An 18,903-nucleotide genomic window follows, 5' to 3' on the forward strand; every position below is an offset into this window, starting at 1 on the left:
GACCTCTTTACAAGATGCTGAATACCACCCCATTGTGTGCTGAAGTTCACAGAGTGATTGGGTCCACAGATCAATATCATCTGCAAAGAGCTTAGATGCATTTTGGAGGTTCCCAGAATGGATAATCTTCACCCTAACTGTACCTTGACATCCTGTCCAATAATTGGGCAAACAGGAATCAAGACATGGGACAAAATTTAACAGAGTCCCAACACATAGGGGAAACATGTTTGTCTTTGTGCTGAGATTACAAACACAATATGATATGGGCCAGATGGCTCATAGCAGTGGCCAAGCTACCCCATACACCTGCAGTACGCCTCACAGGGTCCCCCGCAGGACACGGTTGTATGTTGATGTTTTCCACTTCACAAAACACACTCAGACTGGATGGTCTTACTTCCATGACCAGTGAGGAATCCTCATTACTTTTTCAAAGGTCAATATTGGTCTTTGCCCTCTTTCCAGTACCTTAGAATAAAGTCTCCAGGGACCCTGAGCAGTGTGACTCCCTGATAATAGAAGGACATTCAGATGCTATCCACAGCCATGCCTCGCCACTGAGAAGTTCATTACTACCTTTCTGCTGTGGTCCCCTTTTGTCTGTGATGAAAAAAGACTAACAACAGGACACCTTAATAGACTTTCAGCTGAGATTGCAATCGGTTGTGTTTGGAATGATTATGGATGTTTAGTTTTATTGTAAATATTTTTGTATGTGGTTGATACAGAAATACACTAAATTAGTTAAAATACGATTGTTTCTGTTTCAGATCTGAGATTTGAGAACACTGTTAGCATTTTAATATGTGCTGTTGATATTTTGCTGCTGAATATGAATGAGAACAGAGTTCACAGAGCTGGGAAAATGTGGTCATGAATGCATTTTTTGTCACCATTGCAACTGTAAATTTCGTTCATTTGTTTTGCAACCGGTGTGTGTGCGTTTCTAGGTACTGGAGATGATGTATTTGAGGGCCCTGTCATTCAGGAGGAGGTGGGGAAGGAACAGGAGTCTGGTAGGTTTACTTTATGGCACTCTTTTGTTTGTAGTCAACTAATAATTGGTAACTTATAAATACTTAAAAGTGTTTTGGTTGCGTGTTAAGATAAAGATGGCATGAATGAAAAGCCTATTTAGCCTAGCATAACTTAATTAGTATCATAAAAATATAATATTCTTAATATTTGTTTTATTCACATTTTACTTATTAGGACAAATATTGTGAAATGTGTTAACCCTAATATTCTTTTAATTCCCATAATTGCATGGACGAAATAGTTTAAAACCCTAACACTGTAGCCACTCTTAAAATATATACATACCGAATGAAGTTTACTTTGAATCCTGCTCAATCTACAGAGAGTCACAGTTTACTTCCTTCACTGTATTTCCTGCCCCCACCACACCACACTCACCTGTTTGTTGTTTATGTGATGCAGGTCACGGAGAAATGGTTCAGAGGATCTTGGATATCCTGCGCTTCCTATGGGCCATAGTTTTGGCCATGGTGGATGGACTGACTCAGTGGCTCAACCTGCTGACTAAACAGTACAGAGAGACGTCTACTGTTCTGTGCAATGAACGCTACTTTATCATACACAAGATACAGCAGGTAAACATGACACAGACATTTCGTCAAGAAATGTTGGATATTTGGAATTCAAAACCCATCACAGACAGACAGACACACACACACACACACACACACAATCACACACGCACACACGCACACACACTTACTTTTGTCTTCCTCTCTGATTTGCAGCATCATACAACTGCAGACTCCACAGATGACCAAATATCTTTGGGCAGTGAGAATCCCACGCTGGAGACATGTTTGGATGAGACTGATGCAGAAAACTCCACTAAATACAGGTTAATGTGTCTTCTGTTTACCAACTACACATGGATGATAGGCACCATTAGCAGTAGACATCAACCTGCGTAGGTTTAACTGGAGTTATGTGTGTATTTAAATCACTCTCTCAGATGCCTAGAGGTTGATAGCAGGGCTGTGAGTGGCTGGTGTACTCCTAGGCCAAGGCGCAACAGCTCTGACAATCTTTTGAGTCCTGAACCCCCATCCAACAGCATGGAGCTGGTACCAGAGTCATCCAAAAATCAACACAGACATTCCAGAACAGCCAGTGAACTGCTGGGAGACAGGTAGATACTGGGGACACGCTTGACTGAAGGCCAACTACAATCCATTCTGAGTGTTTTTTATTTTCATTTAACCACCTTGGTCTGTCAGATAGCTTTGGGATTGGCAACAGAAATACAATGATTTTGTGAATTAACGTGTGAAAGAAAAATAATTTATCACATCTTGTGTTTTATTTTGAAGCTATGGCCATTGGTCACTATCACTCACTGGATGATGTGTGATAATTGAATACAAGTGGCTGTGACTCTTCCTTCTCTTTCTCCCTGCAGGCAGTTCTTCATCGAGGAGCTGGAACAGAGCAGAGACTTCTATAATAATCAGAGCCGTCTACTCCAGCTGCTGTTTGCCATGTACAACCTGCTGGCAGCAAACTCAGAGCTTGTCTGTTATTTCATCATAGTGTTAAACAATGTGGTCAGCGCCTCTGCAATATCACTGGTCCTGCCCATATTGGTGTTCCTATGGGCTTTGTTGGCTGTTCCAAGACCAACCAAGAAGTTTTGGATGACTGCTATAGTCTACACAGAGGTATAATCACACCTTTCACAAACTTAACTTCTGCCATAAACAATCACAGGGAGATTAAACAGTTTGTATTGTTTCACTACTGAGGGAAAAAATACAAAGTATCAGTGATCAGGAGTTGTAAAACTGGACAATGTTTCAAAACACAAACATGGACTGCACTATGGATTAATACTAATAAGTCATCTGTTGTAAGGTTAGGTTTTTGCAGGCACAGTACAAAGGCAGGAAGATGCAGTGAAGGATATTTAAAAAAAAAAAAATTTAATTTTTTTTTTTTTAAACTAACAATTTAGTAGCACTTAAATGGTACGTACTTATAGCACTTTGTAGTTTAGCTTTATTTTTGAAGAAATCCTACTTTCTTGATTCTTGTTGTTCTGGGTTTGAACCCTCGGGGTTGAATGCACTTATTGTAAGTCCCGGGCAAATTTAATTTAGCAGACGCTTTTATCCAAAGCAACTTACAATAAGTGCATTAACACCGAGGGTTCAAACCCAGAACAACAAGAACCAAGAAAGTACGATTTCTTGAAAAATAAAGCAAAACTACAAAGTTCTATAAGTATGTGCCATTAAAGTGCTACGAAATTGTTAGTTTCCACAAAAAAAAGAAAAAAAAAAAAATTAATTTAATTTTTTTTTTTTTTTTATTATTATTTGGAAAAGGCCAGCGGGCCGTACTTTGCCCATGTCTGCTCTAAATCCTAACATACATGATCACAAAAAAATTTACTTGGTAAGCTAGAGACCTTAAAAATGATAAAGAAACACAACATTTTCCCACAATGAGCAAGCTCTTTTGTGACTGTGGAGGAAAAAAACTCATAAACCACATCCGGCCGGTTGGATTAATGAACAGCATTGTTAGCAATTGGTTTTTTGTTGTTTTTTTAATTTTAATTAGTTTGGTGTGTTCAACAGCAAACTCTTCAGCTTCCCTCAGCTCTCCAACGATTTTGACTGTGCCATCATTCCCCATGTTTAAATGCCTCCCTAACTATAAACACTTTTTTCTGGCATGATTCGGACAACATGTCATATGACCTAGATCTGATATGCCATATATAGTATACCATGACCCTTACATTGGCCTTGAAGAACTCTTACCACTGAAATTGAATAAAGAGGAAATGAGTCCAAGAGAAGTGTCGCAACAAGGCCAAAAAAAGCTCACAAATGACTTTTCTGCCTCCTGACTGATTCTACCGCTTTGTTTTTCAGGTGATGGTGATGGTGAAATACCTTTTTCAGTTTGGATTCTTTCCCTGGAATAGTGTATATGAAATGACTTTAAATGAAGATAAACCTTTCTTCCCACCTTGCATCCTGGGCGTTGAGAAGACAGACAACTACATCAAATATGATCTTCTGCAGCTGCTGGTTCTGTTTTTCCACAGATCACTGCTCATGGTCAGTTCGTATTTACACTGATTACATTAGTGGTTACATTTAACAACAGTTAAGCGAGAACAGGAACAATTTGATGGCTACATTATGACATGCATTTCGAGCTGTGGTGGCAAACCAAAAAGTCTAAGGCCTCTAGTTTCACAGTGGTAAATCAACAGTATTGGCCACCAAACCGTAGCTTTTTAGCTGCCCTGGTTTGTTGAACTTGATGTGTGTGTGGTATTAATGTTCCACTTCTTTTCACCTTTAACCTTTGACTAAAGTGTTCTGATCATGGGGAGAGTATTAACTTCATGTATGCATTTCAGTGCATACACAGTTATCCCACATGTTATAGTACAGTATGATAATGTACCCCAATTCAGATGCTTACTTTTATAAAACATGCATGCATTTGTCACACAGGGGACCAATGTTTTTATTTTTTAAACAATATACAGTATTTCAAAGCAGGACAGCAGCTGCTCAAACTGAATGAACTGCCCCTATGTTATGTTCACTTCCACTTAAATATGGTCTGTGCACACAGCGTTATGGTCTTTGGGACCATGAGGGCCCCCTGGAAGAGCAGAGCCCGTCACCAGAAAGTTGTAAGAATGACGGAAAAACTGTTGAAGGAGATGAAGATGGAAGGAGGCAGGAGGGAAGAGAAGAGGAGGAGGGCAGAGTTACATCCACATCCAACCTAGATAACCTCGAAATTACTGAACATGACCAACTTAAAAAGGTTGGTGCAATTAATGATTGAAATTAGTTGCTGAAACCACTGACCAAAGCAGGGACATCATGTAAAGTATCAACAGACAATTGAATGAAATTTCCTTTTAAGTGTTTCTTTTAAATATTATCTATCAATGTAGGATAGTGTGGAAAATGATGAGCCGAGTGCCAGCTCTGCTGCTGCTATACCACAGACCATTGAAGGTGAACCAGGATCCCTTGGGTCAGAAGATGGAGCGGACATGCTGTATCCTCCTAGCAGGCTAAGCAAGGATACGACAGAGGAAAACAATGAGCATGTGATAGAGGAGGCCCCAAAGAAAAGCAGAAGTATCTGCTTCCGCAGGAAAAATAAACAATCAAAACAACAGGGCAGCAAAGGTTTGTGCTCTATATGTGTGGACTGTGATGGTTGAGGTGTTACCCCAACATTAACACAGACTGTATTCCATAAAGTTGTACCACATTCTCTCGCTGACACACCAAAATAAATGAAGCCAGATATATGTTCACAACCTATCTGTTTAATCCCCCTATCTTTTAGTTATTACAAGTCCAACTATCTGCAGTGATTAATATCTGTTGATAAGGATAAATAACAGCTGATCAGTAACGTTTGTCTCGACTGGTTGTCCAGGGCCTATACCAGGGATACCAGAAGAGAACATTTTATTTTGAATAATTATAATAATTGTGTGAAGTGCGCCATCTGATGTATTTGCTGTTGTTGATACACAGGCAGGATTCCTGGCTTACTGTTATCTGCTGTTAGGTTTTTTATAGATTGTGTGATCCATCCACTAGAATTCTATCTTTACCTTGATCATCTGTGTTCTGACACTGATACAGCATTTGTGATATACATGTATGACATACAGAAAATATGTTTAAGGTAAGATTTTCTTATCTTTTAATTTATCTTTGGTTCTAAATCTTTTTGAATTCCACCTTTGTCTTAGTTCCACCTGCTCTGGTGGAGCCCACAGCTGAGACCACTGATCCAAGTAAAGAACCAATGAAGAAGAAGCAGAAAGGCAGGAGGAGAGAGGCAGCCCTTCAGAGACTGCTTGCTGTGGGACACAAGATCAAACATGTCTTAATCTCTGGGTGAGCACAGTATACAGAGGTATCTTTGAGTTAATATGGGAGTTTTTCCTCACAGTTGCCAAAGTGTGTGCTCATTGTGGAAACTGTTTGGTTTCTCCATAATTTTAAGGCCTTGACCCTCTATGTGAAGTATCTTGAGATAATTTATGTTATGATTTGGCACTATGCAATTTTTATTTTAACTGAATTATATATGCTGTAAATTCAACAACATCTTACTACTTATTATCAGAAATACCTTTAGATGCAAGAAATGCAGTTGTAATAAAGAATGAATGTGTTCTGCATTCATTCAAATGTCTATGAATACAGTAATATATTAAAGCTGTTAATGTTTCCTTCTGCAGTATTCAAACTGTTTACGGGCCAGCTCAGGGCTTCTTCAGGGATATTCTCCAGGCTGAGTATCGGGCTGCCACTGACGTCTACGCCCTCATGTTCCTGACAGATGTCATTGACTTCATCATTGTCATCTTTGGCTTTTGGGCTTTTGGGGTAAGATATAGAAGGAATTATTGAATTATTTCTTTAACAATTTTAATATTAAGATTTGCGATTAAGTTATAAATAAAAAGCCATTGTGGCCAGTCTGCATCATCAAAAAGACATGGTATTTTGCCTCTTGTTGAATCTAACTGTTTTACAAGTTTAAAATGAGTGTACATATTATGCATATTCCATCACTGATCATCTCTCCTTTAGAAACACAGTGCAGCCGCTGATATAGCCTCCACTCTGTCAGAGGACCAGGTTCCTGAGGCCTTTCTGGTGATGCTGCTCATCCAGTTCAGCACCATGATCATTGACAGAGCATTGTACCTACGCAAGGCCGTCTTGGGAAAACTCATCTTTCAGGTTCAGTCCACTTACTCGGATTATTAGCATTCATGTATTGATGTATATCAGACAACAATGAGTGTATTTTCTTTATTGTGTCTCAGTAATCCTCTAATTGACTTCCTGGAAAGATTCCTCTGTAACATTGTGTTAGGAAAACTAGGTGACTTTTGGAAAGGAACTGTTTACCCTGACATATTTGTGATTATAACATTCAAGCTTTGCTCCTAATTTTTAGAGCTTTTCAACTGATTTGCTTTAATGAATTCTAAATATTTGATAATTTTGTTTTTTCTGTCCGTACACCTTCCTATCGTCCCTCTGTTTCTTCCCTCCAGGTGATCCTTGTGTTTGGGATCCACCTGTGGATGTTCTTCATCCTTCCTGCTGTCACTGAAAGGTGAAGTCTAATCAAACCATGTATTTATTGAATTATTATTATTGTATATTCTTTCTTACATTTTAATACACAGAAAGTGACTTTGAAATTAGTGCTATGTTGGCATTGGAGTAAAGATGTATTACTCTGATCAGAACTTTAATCTTCCTCATCTCCTCCTCTACCTGTTTAGGAAGTTCAATCAGAACTTTGTGGCACAGCTCTGGTACTTTGTCAAGTGTATTTACTTCGGCCTGTCAGCCTATCAGATCCGCTGTGGGTATCCTACTCGTATCCTCGGCAACTTCCTCACCAAGAAATACAACCACCTCAACCTGTTTCTCTTCCAAGGGTATGGACATAAAGCAAGTCTGCAGCTCTTTGTGATGTTTAGCAGAATATGTATTTGGAATAAATCATTAGTTTCAGCTTGCATTTCAACATAGATTTTTTTCAACTTTTGATGTAAAAAACTCATACCTTTCTGTTACCACTGTACATTTTTTTTTTATCAGAGACTACTGATGCGTTCTACTTAATGCTTAATGCAAGGTCCCTAAGTAGTGCTATGGCTTGAGGTCTTGAGTGAATGATGAAAGTCAGGTATGCAGGAGTTTTTTGCAACGGCCAGGAATACACAGAGCTAAGAGAAAGAAAGAAATTAGCAGAACACACAGAATAGTGTGTCTATTCCTCAAACCAGTAAATCAGTCTGCATTGATGTTTGTCTGTGTATCTGTTGTCCACAGCTGTTTCATACTGTATGAAAAGTTTCTTCAGTTAATTTAATACGTGCAGCATCCTAAGGTACTAGGACCGATGTGCAATCAGGTTTGCAGCTTCTGTGAAGTGCCACACCAGATCTCAGTGCTGCAAGTCCCAGCTATTCACCTGTGTCTACCTGTTAAATGGCTTGAACATGACAACAGACTGCAGAATAATATTGAAGACCTCTTCACTCTTATGAAGGAGACGTTCCAGTTATCAGGGTTCATCAATGGCTCCTATCCAAGTTAATTTTTAGCAAAAGTCGCATGTCATGTTTCATCCTTGAAACTAATTCTATTACAAATACTGCTGTATAACATTTATTGCTAAATTGTGTCACCAAGTGAAAATACATTAGAATTGTTGATAAAATAGTAATGGCCCAATTTAATCATATGATTTTATTTTTACAAAATCATTGTTATAATACATACCTGATGGAAATCATACATACACATACAGACACACACACACACAAACACACACACACACACACACACACACACACAATTATGCAATTATGCAAATAAAACTCAAAATCAGATAATACAATAATAATGAAACATACTAGGCTGTTAATTTGGTTAATGAACCTCTTCTTTTGGAGGGCCTGAAAACTCATATTATTGACTTAGAGATTAATAAGTTAGTGAAACTTTTGCTAGGATTGGACCGAAATAGTCAAGGAAGACAATGTACAAATGCGTGAAATGTGTAATATTTATAAAATTATAAAATGTATATTGAATCTTTGAAATAATTTTTAATTTATGTGTGTGTGGCTGATTGTGTAGGTTTCGTCTGGTGCCATTCCTGGTGGAGCTGCGAGCTGTGATGGACTGGGTTTGGACCGACACAACTCTGTCTTTGCCGAACTGGATGTGTGTGGAAGACATTTATGCCAACATCTTCATCATTAAATGCAGCCGTGAGACAGAGAAGGTACAACGTGTATAATAGTACAGTGACACAACATCGGAACAAGTGTCTTCCGCTGGGACAAGGGTAGTTGAAGAAAAAAAAAAATAAAGCAACATCTCATAAGAAACAGGTGTAGCACTGTACTATATGTGCAAACACAATTAGCCATTATAAAAAACTAACTTAACATGTGTTTTGCTTGATCATCCATTCATCAGGGATATATTGATCGCCCACTAGCACTGTCATTAGTAACAGTTTCCAGCCTCTCAACCCTAACCCTAACCCATTTCATAGATGTCTAATGTAGATGACTAATGTGTCCACACCTTACACACTTCACACAAAAAAGTCCATGGCAAAATGAAGAATAAATTATAGCTAGAAAATTCCCCCCGAGAAATTTTTAGTGCGTGCCTAGTACTTGCTGATGGCTCGAGAGAGACATTTATAAAAGCTGTATATAACATGGTAAGAGAGAGAGACTGTATAATATAACTATTTGCCTGACAGAGACAGACAGAGAGAGACAGGCAGATACAGACAGAGAGACACGGAGAGAGAGAGAGAGAGAGAGGACTCTGTATGTTTCTATTCAGCAGCAGCAGTATAAAGAACATCTATCCTCACTTGTTCTTGAACCTGTGATCACTGAGTCATGTTCACATGTTCCTACCAACTGAGCTATACTCAATGTTTGAGACAGATCTAAGCTCTGGCACAACCCTGGCACAAATAGCTCTTGTCCGAAAACTATAAGTCCTATCTGTTAAATAAACACAATGAGAATCCCAAGACTTTGCCAAACCTACAGATATATTTTTTATTGGTTAGAGTCAACACATGTGTCTGTGGGAGCAAGTTGGAAAACTGTGAGTTTAGCGCAGCCAAATCATGACTAGCATGAACATCCAATAACAACAATTGAAATAGTTATTATAATGAGTCATGTATTTATTATCCGTAAAAATAACATTTTCTTTCCCTAGAAATACCCACAGCCTAAAGGGCAAAAGAAGAAGAAGATAGTGAAATATGGAATGGGTGGACTCATCATCTTCTTCTTGATCTGCATCATTTGGTTTCCACTGCTCTTCATTTCATTGGTCCGATCAGTGGTGGGTGTGATCAACCACCCAATTGATGTCACAGTGACTGTCAAACTTGGAGGATATGAGGTAATCAACGTTTTTTTATAGCAGTATTTTCTACTCTTCTTCTCAGTCACAGTCTATAATATACGGAGTTAACTCACCATCCAAACTTAGCAAACCTGTTGTACAAATAGCTCAGGAGCTGGGCAGCAGCCTGTTAAGATAACCTATAGGCCCACCTGCTGTTTTGTATGTGGACATTTGTGAGAAAATCCTGTAAACGTTGTTCCAAAGTTCATGTTATATATCTTTTCTCTTTGTATACTATACATGTTGTACTTGTAGGACAAACTGAGTCTGCATCTGAAGCATGATGTATTGAAATATATTGTCCATTTGTTGGATGGATATTTTTTGTATTTCCCAAAGAAAATGAATCAGTTTGTTAAAGTTGTTTAGTATTTGCGAAGTACGTTTAGTTTTTTTGTAAAGTTTTTGTGAAAAACATATATATGCTGAATGTCGTGATGCATAGATTCATTTTATTCAAGATGGTTGTTGGTGCAAAATGTAATATGGGTTCAAATATAGAACTCAGATGACACAGTTGGCGAAATGTGCATAATCTTGACTGTTTCTATGTGTGTATCCAGCCCCTGTTCACCATGAGTGTGCAGCAGCAGTCCATTCAGCCCTTCACTGAGGCTGAATATGAACAACTCACTCAAAAGTTTGGGGACAATGCGGTAAACACTTATTTCAATTTGCTTTAGGTTCTCTGTGGGAGTGTTCTGTTACCATCTGTCTTTACTGTTGTTTAAGTGCTGTAGTAAAAAAATTTAGCTTTTTGGTACAATAGATTCCTGGATAGTTCATTGGTGCTTCAGGATTGTTTTATGAACTTCCCATCTAAAAAGTCCCTTTTGTTCTATTCAGTTTAATCTGCTGTGAATATTAACTACTGCTGTGAGGTCTTCATTACAGCACCACAGAAATTCGACCCTTGAGACAGAACTCTACATTCGAAATATGGCAAATGAATAATACATATGTAAACCACTGCTGGAGTTTTTCTTTGAATGGTTCCTGAAAGAAAGGGTACAAAAATAAAACAATATTGTATCTTCAGTCAGGCCACACACTTTTTTATTTAATAATTTTTAAATAATTTATTTTAAGTAAATTACCTCAAAGCAGTTACTTACAGCCTGTCCTTGTAGATGGCACTGACTTATATGTTTTTGCATGGTGTGTGTGTGTGTGTGTGTGTGTGTGTGTGTGTGTGTGTGTGTGTGTGTGTGTGTGTGTGCGTGTGCGTGTGTGTATGTGGGTGTGCACGTGTCTGACTTATGTTGCTGCCATGTATACCTGTCTCCAATGCGTGTATTGTGTGTCTCTGTGTCCAGGTAGCCATGCAGTTCATCACTCTCTACAGTTATGAGGACATCGTGACGGCCATGATTGAGGGTAGTTCAGGATCAGTGTGGAGGATCAGCCCTCCCAGCAGACAGGAAGTCATTAAAGAACTCCTTGGAAGTCCTGTCGACCTAACACTACGTCTCGCGTGGACTTTCCAGAGGTAAACTTCTCACTATACTAGATAATTGGATTCTACTATTATACGTTATGCATGCATGTAGTGCCACTATATGTTGTGTGTACAACTTGATAACAAATTGTGTGTCTGGAGGGATATTAAGCAGCAGTCAACACCATGGAAGGCAGCACAGTTATGGAAACTCTGTGACACTGTCTGACGTGAGCTCCAAGAAGTGATTAAGCTGGTGGCAAAAAGAGGCCAGACCACGCTTAACAGCTGCACCCCTCAGCAAGACATTAGTATGATTTCAATCAGGAGGAGACTTCAATTCAACCTTTTAACAACATTTATTCACATGAACAAAGAAAGTGATGTGAATGTTGTAGTCTTTTGGCATTTTAGACCCCTATGTAATGTCATCAGGACTAGGAGGGGGTGAAGCAGAACATAGTTCAGGAATTCCCCCCGGGGTCTAGACACTGGTGTTGGCTGAGGATCCAGATGAGGTGATGATGATTCTGCTGAAGACTGGAGTAGATTGGGGTGGAGGTGAACTATGCACGTCACTGAATGACAGCTGACTGCAGAAGAGAGGAGAAGGGATTTAAAGTTTGACAGCAGCCGTATGATTGGTTGGAAGAGACTGTGGAATCTGGAATTGGCCATTTAGAAATGCCCCCAATCAGCTGATCAATAAGTGGGTTAGTCTTCCTGACTGAACTTACAGAGCTTTGGAATGGATTTCATGTGAACAAACAGGAAATAACTATTTTCTGGTGCCTGATTATTTCTCCCACTACCTATCAGATCAAGTGCTGGGGCTTTGGCAGGTTTAGAGTTCCTGAAAGAGGAATGGAGAATAGACAGGCAGAACAGGCTGCAAAAAGATTCCTGCAGCAAAAGGATAGGCTGCTGACCCTTCACAGCCAAGCCCACAACAACATAAACAGGTGTGAGCCAATTGGAGCCTCTCATGGAAAATCCACACAACAATGTCTACTCTGAATTATTACCTGACACCCAAATGTCCAGACCTGTCTCTAATAGAGCTGATGCTGCAGAGAAGGAGTGGCCGACCTTTAACTGGAGACACAGGGCACAGGACCCTCCAGTCATGCAGCTTGGTGATAGTGTCCTGATGAAGCTTGACTCTAAGAAACAGGGGACTTCATCAAGAGCAGGACTAAAACATTTGGTGTGGCAGCTTTTAGTTTTTATTTTCCAAACTGTTGGAAAAGTCTGCCTGAGGATATGAGAGCCGCTGGAATAACCACATCTTTAAGCGCAAAGTTATTGTAAATCTACTATTAATCCTGGCTTTTGATTATATATACTTTAGATACACATTTACCTTCCATTAATACATTTGTTTATTCATCTAATGAATTGTATTTGTTCATATTTGTTCGGTCTCATCAGCTTGTCAGAGATATGTAAAGCACTTTGAACTACATTAACCTGTATGAAAGGTGTACAACTAATCTCTGATTTATTGAAGACACCAACTAAGTGTAACTAAAGTTTTTCTTTATGTAAATGTGAATCCTCTACTATATCCGTGATATTACTGCATACATGCATACATTTGAATGTAATATATGCTAATAGCTGATTGTAGCTGTCTCTTTTCTCTGGATGTTGCTGCTTGACAGGGACCTGGGTAAAGGAGGGACGGTGGAACACACCTTCGACAAATACTCTATAGACCTGGAACCTGGGAACCCAGTCAGAGCAGATCTGGCCTCACTACTGGTTGGCAGTCGCACTAAAGCTGTGTAAGTTTACTGTCTGGAAAGATGTTTATGTGAAGTGCTTTGTGTTTTATTTAATTCATAGAATTGTATCTTAAAGCTGGTATCTTCTTTATTTCCTAGGCTTGTTCCTAATATGTTCCCTAACTACATCCGTGCTCCCAATGGAGCTGAGGCCAAACCCGTGAGTCAGCTGTATAAAGGTCAGAGTTACTTTTTAATATATACAATATGAGATTTTCTTCATCTTCAAATTTCAAAACAGACATAATCATTTCCAGGATCAGACAAGTGAGTCATGGAAGAATTAACCAAACACATAAAACAGCAGATTTCTATTCTAGATGCAAGTCTCCAAAGATCAAGTCAGAAAGAAGAACAAAATGTCCATAAGGAAATATTATGTCACTGGTTCACATTAAAATGTACCTTATGTCAATGAGAAACATTTTCCAGTCCTTAAAGTGTCTTAATGACATGTGAGTTACATGGTGTCACAGAACACTTTGGGTCTCTCAGGACTAATACAATAGTTCTGGCTGAGTTCAACTGTTGAAGTGGTATTTTCCACCAATTTTATTGTGTGTGCCTGTTTGGTATCTGGATCACTCACATTGCCCTCATTGGGAGGAGAGGTGCAGTGGAGGATGTGGTCATATGGAAAAGCATGATTTTATTCTGATTACAAAATTAACGTCATTCAGAAGGAAAGACAAATGACTGACTCTTAGCAGCTTTGTCTATTTGTTTATTCAGCCTACACTAATGTCCAATATTTTACTCCGGTGACTCAACATCCATCTGAATGCAGCAGGTATCTGTTCCATCAGCAGCCTTTAGCTGCAGTGATGACGACACTGTGAAGGCACAGCTACACACGCCAGAGCTGCAGGTTACTGTATATTTTGTGCAATGAGAGCCAGATTGTCACCACGTAGTATACACACACTGTAAACTCATAGAATTCTGTGGTCAAGTCAAATCAAATTCTCTGTTGATGAGTGTTTCTACACTTACCACTGAGAATCCAAAGTCGGAGTTAATCACTTATCAATTCAAACTTCTGTCTCTGTCGTTGACTCACTCAGGGCTGTCCAAATTGCAAATTTGTATGCATTTATTCACGTTATAAACTCTACATGAACAAAAATAGTAAAACTCTGCACAGGATTCCTAAACCGTCAATGTCAAAGCCACTAATGAACAATAATGGATTATTTCTCATCCCACTCCATATCCCAGTGCTGCAGTCATACACACCTTCAAGTGTCTGTTTTATCACAGCTGATTGGTTGTCTTGTAGATGATGAAGACGGTTACATGAATATAACCCTGTCCCTGATGAGTGACCGCTCACTGAATGACAGTAGAAATCAGGAGTGGTGGGACATTGCCATCGCAGGATGTGCCAACGCCTCATGTGGAGTTCTACCCATGGTCATATTCAATGACAAAGTCAGTCCACCCAGCCTCGGCTTCTTGGCGGGATATGGGTAAGTAACACACACACACACAAACACACACACGTATATATATGATGAACTAGCCCTTGATAAATAAGATTGTTAGGAATGTTATACAGATATTTTAATGATGTAGTACATCTCTTATGCTTCAACCAAAGGCATTGTCATTCAGAGATGGAGGTAAAGTGGGCTGTTGGCAAGGAGAGGGAGAGTATTGGGAGTTTGGGGTTACTTAATAGTGTTTAAATAGTTTCCATATTGGCAACTTTTGACTAGCTACAGGACTATGATTTAGATTAGTAGGGGACATAGATAGTGGGGTACAGGCCAGTGGTGTAAGGGAAAAGGGTGTGGATGAGACTCCCTCAAATGCACCCAGGTAGGGACTGAATTTCTAAGGCTATAAAGTCAATGGGGCCAGTACAGTTTACCAAATGTTTCTCTTAAGTGAAGATTTCAAGGTAACAATTCGACTAGTTCTTGACATTGTCTGCATGAAAGGAGAGGCACTTGATTCATTAAGATATGACAATTATTAGTTTTTTGTGCTTTCCCCCGGAACGTTATTGGATGTTAACAAAAAATGTCTTTCTATTGTCTCCTTCTAGAATTATGGGTCTGTATGTGTCCGTGGTCTTAGTCATTGGGAAGTTTGTGCGTGGCTTCTTCAGTGAGATCTCCCACTCCATTATGTTTGAGGAGCTGCCTTGTGTGGACCGAATCCTGAAGCTGTGTACAGACATCTTCCTGGTTAGTTTGCAGTGTGTAAACACACACACACGCACACGCAGGCACGCAGGTGCACACACACTGTGTATAGATTCAGCATATCCATATGCACACACTTCAAAGACAGAGTAATATGAATCTTCCAAATTTGTGTACGATTTCCATAGACCAAGAAATTTTAAATATAGCCGGTCTAATCATAAGAATTTATTGCTTTTCTTTTCAAAAATACATCCAGGAAAAGCACACGGTTGTCACCATACCCCCAGCCCCCCAATACATTAGAGTTTCTGTGTGTTTCAGGTGCGTGAGACAGGAGAGCTGGAGCTGGAAGAGGAACTTTACTCCAAACTGATCTTCCTCTATCGATCTCCAGAGACGATGATCAAATGGACCAGGGATATCCACAGCCGAGGACAAGACAGATACTGACTGATTATGTTTGGCTGTGATAGAATACAGTGATATATGAAGCACATTGTAAAGATGTCCATGGGAGGCTTCATGAGGACACTCCTTATCACTTCTAGAGGGGACATGAACCTACAGCCAAGGACACACATGAAAGAAGATGTGCATTAATAGATCAACTGGATGGAACATCTATTGCTGTTGATTCTTCACAGCTGACTGAGCACTTTCATCAGACCATTTTACACTACCGATTTTTAAAAGTGGGTGTGCAGTCCCACTGTGGTGGGATTCATGGCAGCTGCATGTCGACTTGATGGATTACAATGTCCCTAGAAGGCACAATCAATGGTCAAATTGAGCTGGGTGTTAATGGTCAGAGGTTAAAGGTAAATCCCAAAAGATATTAATTCCTAAACTCTGTGCATTTCAGGCACCCAGGTGGAGTGACTGTGTGGCTGAAACTGACTTAAGGTTGAAGCAGGTGGAGCTACTGCATTAGTATACTGATTGATCTGAAAACAACATAATGCTGACAATCAACTCAGAAATGTTTACCAAAGTAAAAAGCATGTCCTGTAGATACCTTGTTTGTTGGACTTTACATCATGAACCAAGGTAAATTGGATTTAAAAGGCCATTTTAGGTTATTTTTGTCTCATCAGATGTTCTGAGTTTGCTCTAGGCCACCACATGTCCCAGTTTAAGGAGCAATAAATAAGAGGTCGTAGATATGTGGATCGGTCTCATGGGGAAATAGCTTGCTAATGTAGTTCAAGCTGGTTGCATGTAGACACTTTAAAAGCCTAGTTAATTTCAATTAGATTTTTACTCAGTGGGGCAGCATCAAACATACATATCTCAATGAAATAACACAAACAATAGGAGGAAGCTATGTGCTTGGCACGTCAAGTAACTGGTTTTTCCTTTGATTATTTAACTATAGTCCAAGGCAGCTGATTTTAAAGTGTCCAGGTAAAATGTGGCGAATACATTAACAACAACAGAAATTATTTTGGGGATGAAATGTTGATTCACTGTTGGTACAGTATGTGCAAGCTTTACAATTAGAAAAGTCCTCTACATTGAAAAAACCTGGTGTTAGACCACTCAACAAATACACTGGTAATAAGCGAATATTGATTGGAAAGTTAAAGAGCTGATGGCCTCTGGAATGATGGGCTGGACTCATTACTACAAACTAATTTTACTTGGGCTGTCCCTTTTGCCCCTGTCCTCATCCCTGACTGAATTTATTTTCTTTGTTCCCTTTCCTGTTGAGGCTTGTTATTCCTTCTCAGTAGAACTAAGATATGTTTCGATAACTTATCGGATGTTGAGCAAATATGTGTGCTATGTCAATGTGTCTTTGGTTCAGAGTCTGACAAAGAACTGTAATGATTGCAAGGTATGTAGTCAAATCATGTGAAATAAATCTAACCAGGCTTGAGTTTTTATCACCCTCTGTGCTATTACACAATATAATTATGTACATGAAACAGACATAGAAAAGACAGCAGCTCAGCTATAACACAGATATTTAAGAATTGATAGATTTCCATCAAATGTAGCCCAGGAACAACTCGCAGTTAATTTAACTGTTTGGCCAATACAGGGGATTTATTGTGTGTCTTTTTATTTGTGGTAATTTGTGTAGTTACAAATAAGTTTTCTTGCAGAAGTAGAACAGGTTTAGTGTTTGGCGTCTAGGCTCCAACTTAATTACCCCCCATTGTCACATGATGTATGTTACATGATTGGCGCATCGCAGCTCGAGTTGGCTGCCTGAACTAGCTCGCAGGCGTCACTCCATTTATTATTATTGGAAATGGTAAGTGGTCTGTATTTATAATCCGCTTTTCTAGTCCTGATGACCACTCAAAGCTGGTCTCAAAACAGTGCATCTATGTGCAGCACTTTCTCTATGAGAGTTATTATTATGATGCCTCCATCATGTTCAATATTGCCTACAAAGCTCCTTGCTTCAGTAAACTCAAGATTATTTGAACCTCTGCAACTACTGGTTCTCAGGAATGTGTCATCTCATGTCACACTGGTTCTCATACTCAGAGGCATGACAGTGAGAGGTTTATTATAGGAAATTCATTGTGGTCAACTGTATCATGGGAAGATTTACATTCAAGTTGCAAACCAGTAGTTCAATATTACACTTCCATAAAGTTTGGGGCACATACAAAAATTAATGGACAAAATTAAAGATTGACATACGAATCCAAAAACACTGGATCCTACATCTCCCATGAGGCAACTTGATGGCTTCTAGCCTATTTAAGTTTGTCCTTTCAGTTTATTACATGGCTTTTGGCTATATAGGCTTTTTGTCCTGAACTTTAGTCTCCAAGTCAAAGCTAAACAATCTCATTACCAGGTTATTTACTAAGGTCTAGTATTTTAATCCATGTGTAGAAGACAGACTTATCATACTCAATGGAAGAGGAATTATAGCAGGAATGTTGGGTTAGACTGATTGGTTTTATCTCTAGTCTTTTTCAGCAGTTCCCTACAGATACATCCCAAAGGTTTGACTTTCACTCAGTACCTCTCATCTTTTCCCCACATACACCATCTTCAGAAGCAGTAACCTAATGGACACTTTCAAATCCTCAGATGAGACCATATCTGGGTATTGGGGTTTGACCATTTGGCTAAAATCAAAACTCAATATTTTCATAATCTTATCATTCTATTAGTAAAGATCAGCTCTGTGATGTTTGGATTGATTCCTCATGAAATGGAACACAAACTGTGGATAGTGCACACATTAAGGTGCTATTTCCTGAACATAATGACCAGTTTAAATTTTGACTTCTGTTTCCTGTAACTAACTTTTGATGGCTGTTCATAATGTGCTTTTCAGTGCATACCACTGTTAAAAAAAATGTAGCCTGATGATGAGTTTTAAAATTCTGTTTCATTTTCACGACAGTCCTGTGAACTGTAGCTGGTTCACACGATGCGTTTATTCAACAACACTGTTTCACCAAATATGATAATGCAAAATGTCTGCTGTGAAAAATCCCTTTGCTGTGGGATAGTAAAAATTTGTTTTA

The 18,903-nt window shown here is 39.1% G+C and overlaps 1 protein-coding gene across 1 annotated transcript in view; it reads left to right on the top strand.

Moving 5' to 3' along the window:
• The window catches only part of piezo1 (piezo type mechanosensitive ion channel component 1 (Er blood group)), a 79,293-nt gene extending 62,011 nt beyond the window's left edge, over nucleotides 1–17,282 (top strand). Inside the window, exons 34-55 of the mRNA XM_061087090.1 lie at nucleotides 954–1,019; nucleotides 1,444–1,616; nucleotides 1,770–1,879; nucleotides 1,994–2,170; nucleotides 2,441–2,699; nucleotides 3,921–4,109; nucleotides 4,639–4,836; nucleotides 4,970–5,210; nucleotides 5,789–5,936; nucleotides 6,284–6,431; nucleotides 6,639–6,791; nucleotides 7,112–7,173; nucleotides 7,346–7,504; nucleotides 8,715–8,862; nucleotides 9,831–10,019; nucleotides 10,589–10,681; nucleotides 11,342–11,514; nucleotides 13,128–13,250; nucleotides 13,350–13,429; nucleotides 14,530–14,719; nucleotides 15,301–15,442; nucleotides 15,725–17,282. Of these exons, the coding sequence (XP_060943073.1) occupies nucleotides 954–1,019; nucleotides 1,444–1,616; nucleotides 1,770–1,879; nucleotides 1,994–2,170; nucleotides 2,441–2,699; nucleotides 3,921–4,109; nucleotides 4,639–4,836; nucleotides 4,970–5,210; nucleotides 5,789–5,936; nucleotides 6,284–6,431; nucleotides 6,639–6,791; nucleotides 7,112–7,173; nucleotides 7,346–7,504; nucleotides 8,715–8,862; nucleotides 9,831–10,019; nucleotides 10,589–10,681; nucleotides 11,342–11,514; nucleotides 13,128–13,250; nucleotides 13,350–13,429; nucleotides 14,530–14,719; nucleotides 15,301–15,442; nucleotides 15,725–15,853 (3,350 nt within the window). The 3' untranslated portion in view covers nucleotides 15,854–17,282. The remainder of the gene's footprint in view (nucleotides 1–953; nucleotides 1,020–1,443; nucleotides 1,617–1,769; nucleotides 1,880–1,993; nucleotides 2,171–2,440; nucleotides 2,700–3,920; nucleotides 4,110–4,638; nucleotides 4,837–4,969; nucleotides 5,211–5,788; nucleotides 5,937–6,283; nucleotides 6,432–6,638; nucleotides 6,792–7,111; nucleotides 7,174–7,345; nucleotides 7,505–8,714; nucleotides 8,863–9,830; nucleotides 10,020–10,588; nucleotides 10,682–11,341; nucleotides 11,515–13,127; nucleotides 13,251–13,349; nucleotides 13,430–14,529; nucleotides 14,720–15,300; nucleotides 15,443–15,724) is intronic.
• Nucleotides 17,283–18,903: the final 1,621 nt, after the last annotated feature.

This window comes from Limanda limanda, chromosome 15 (assembly GCF_963576545.1).
Source record: "Limanda limanda chromosome 15, fLimLim1.1, whole genome shotgun sequence".
In the NCBI taxonomy this organism is placed as follows: Eukaryota; Metazoa; Chordata; class Actinopteri; order Pleuronectiformes; family Pleuronectidae; genus Limanda; species Limanda limanda.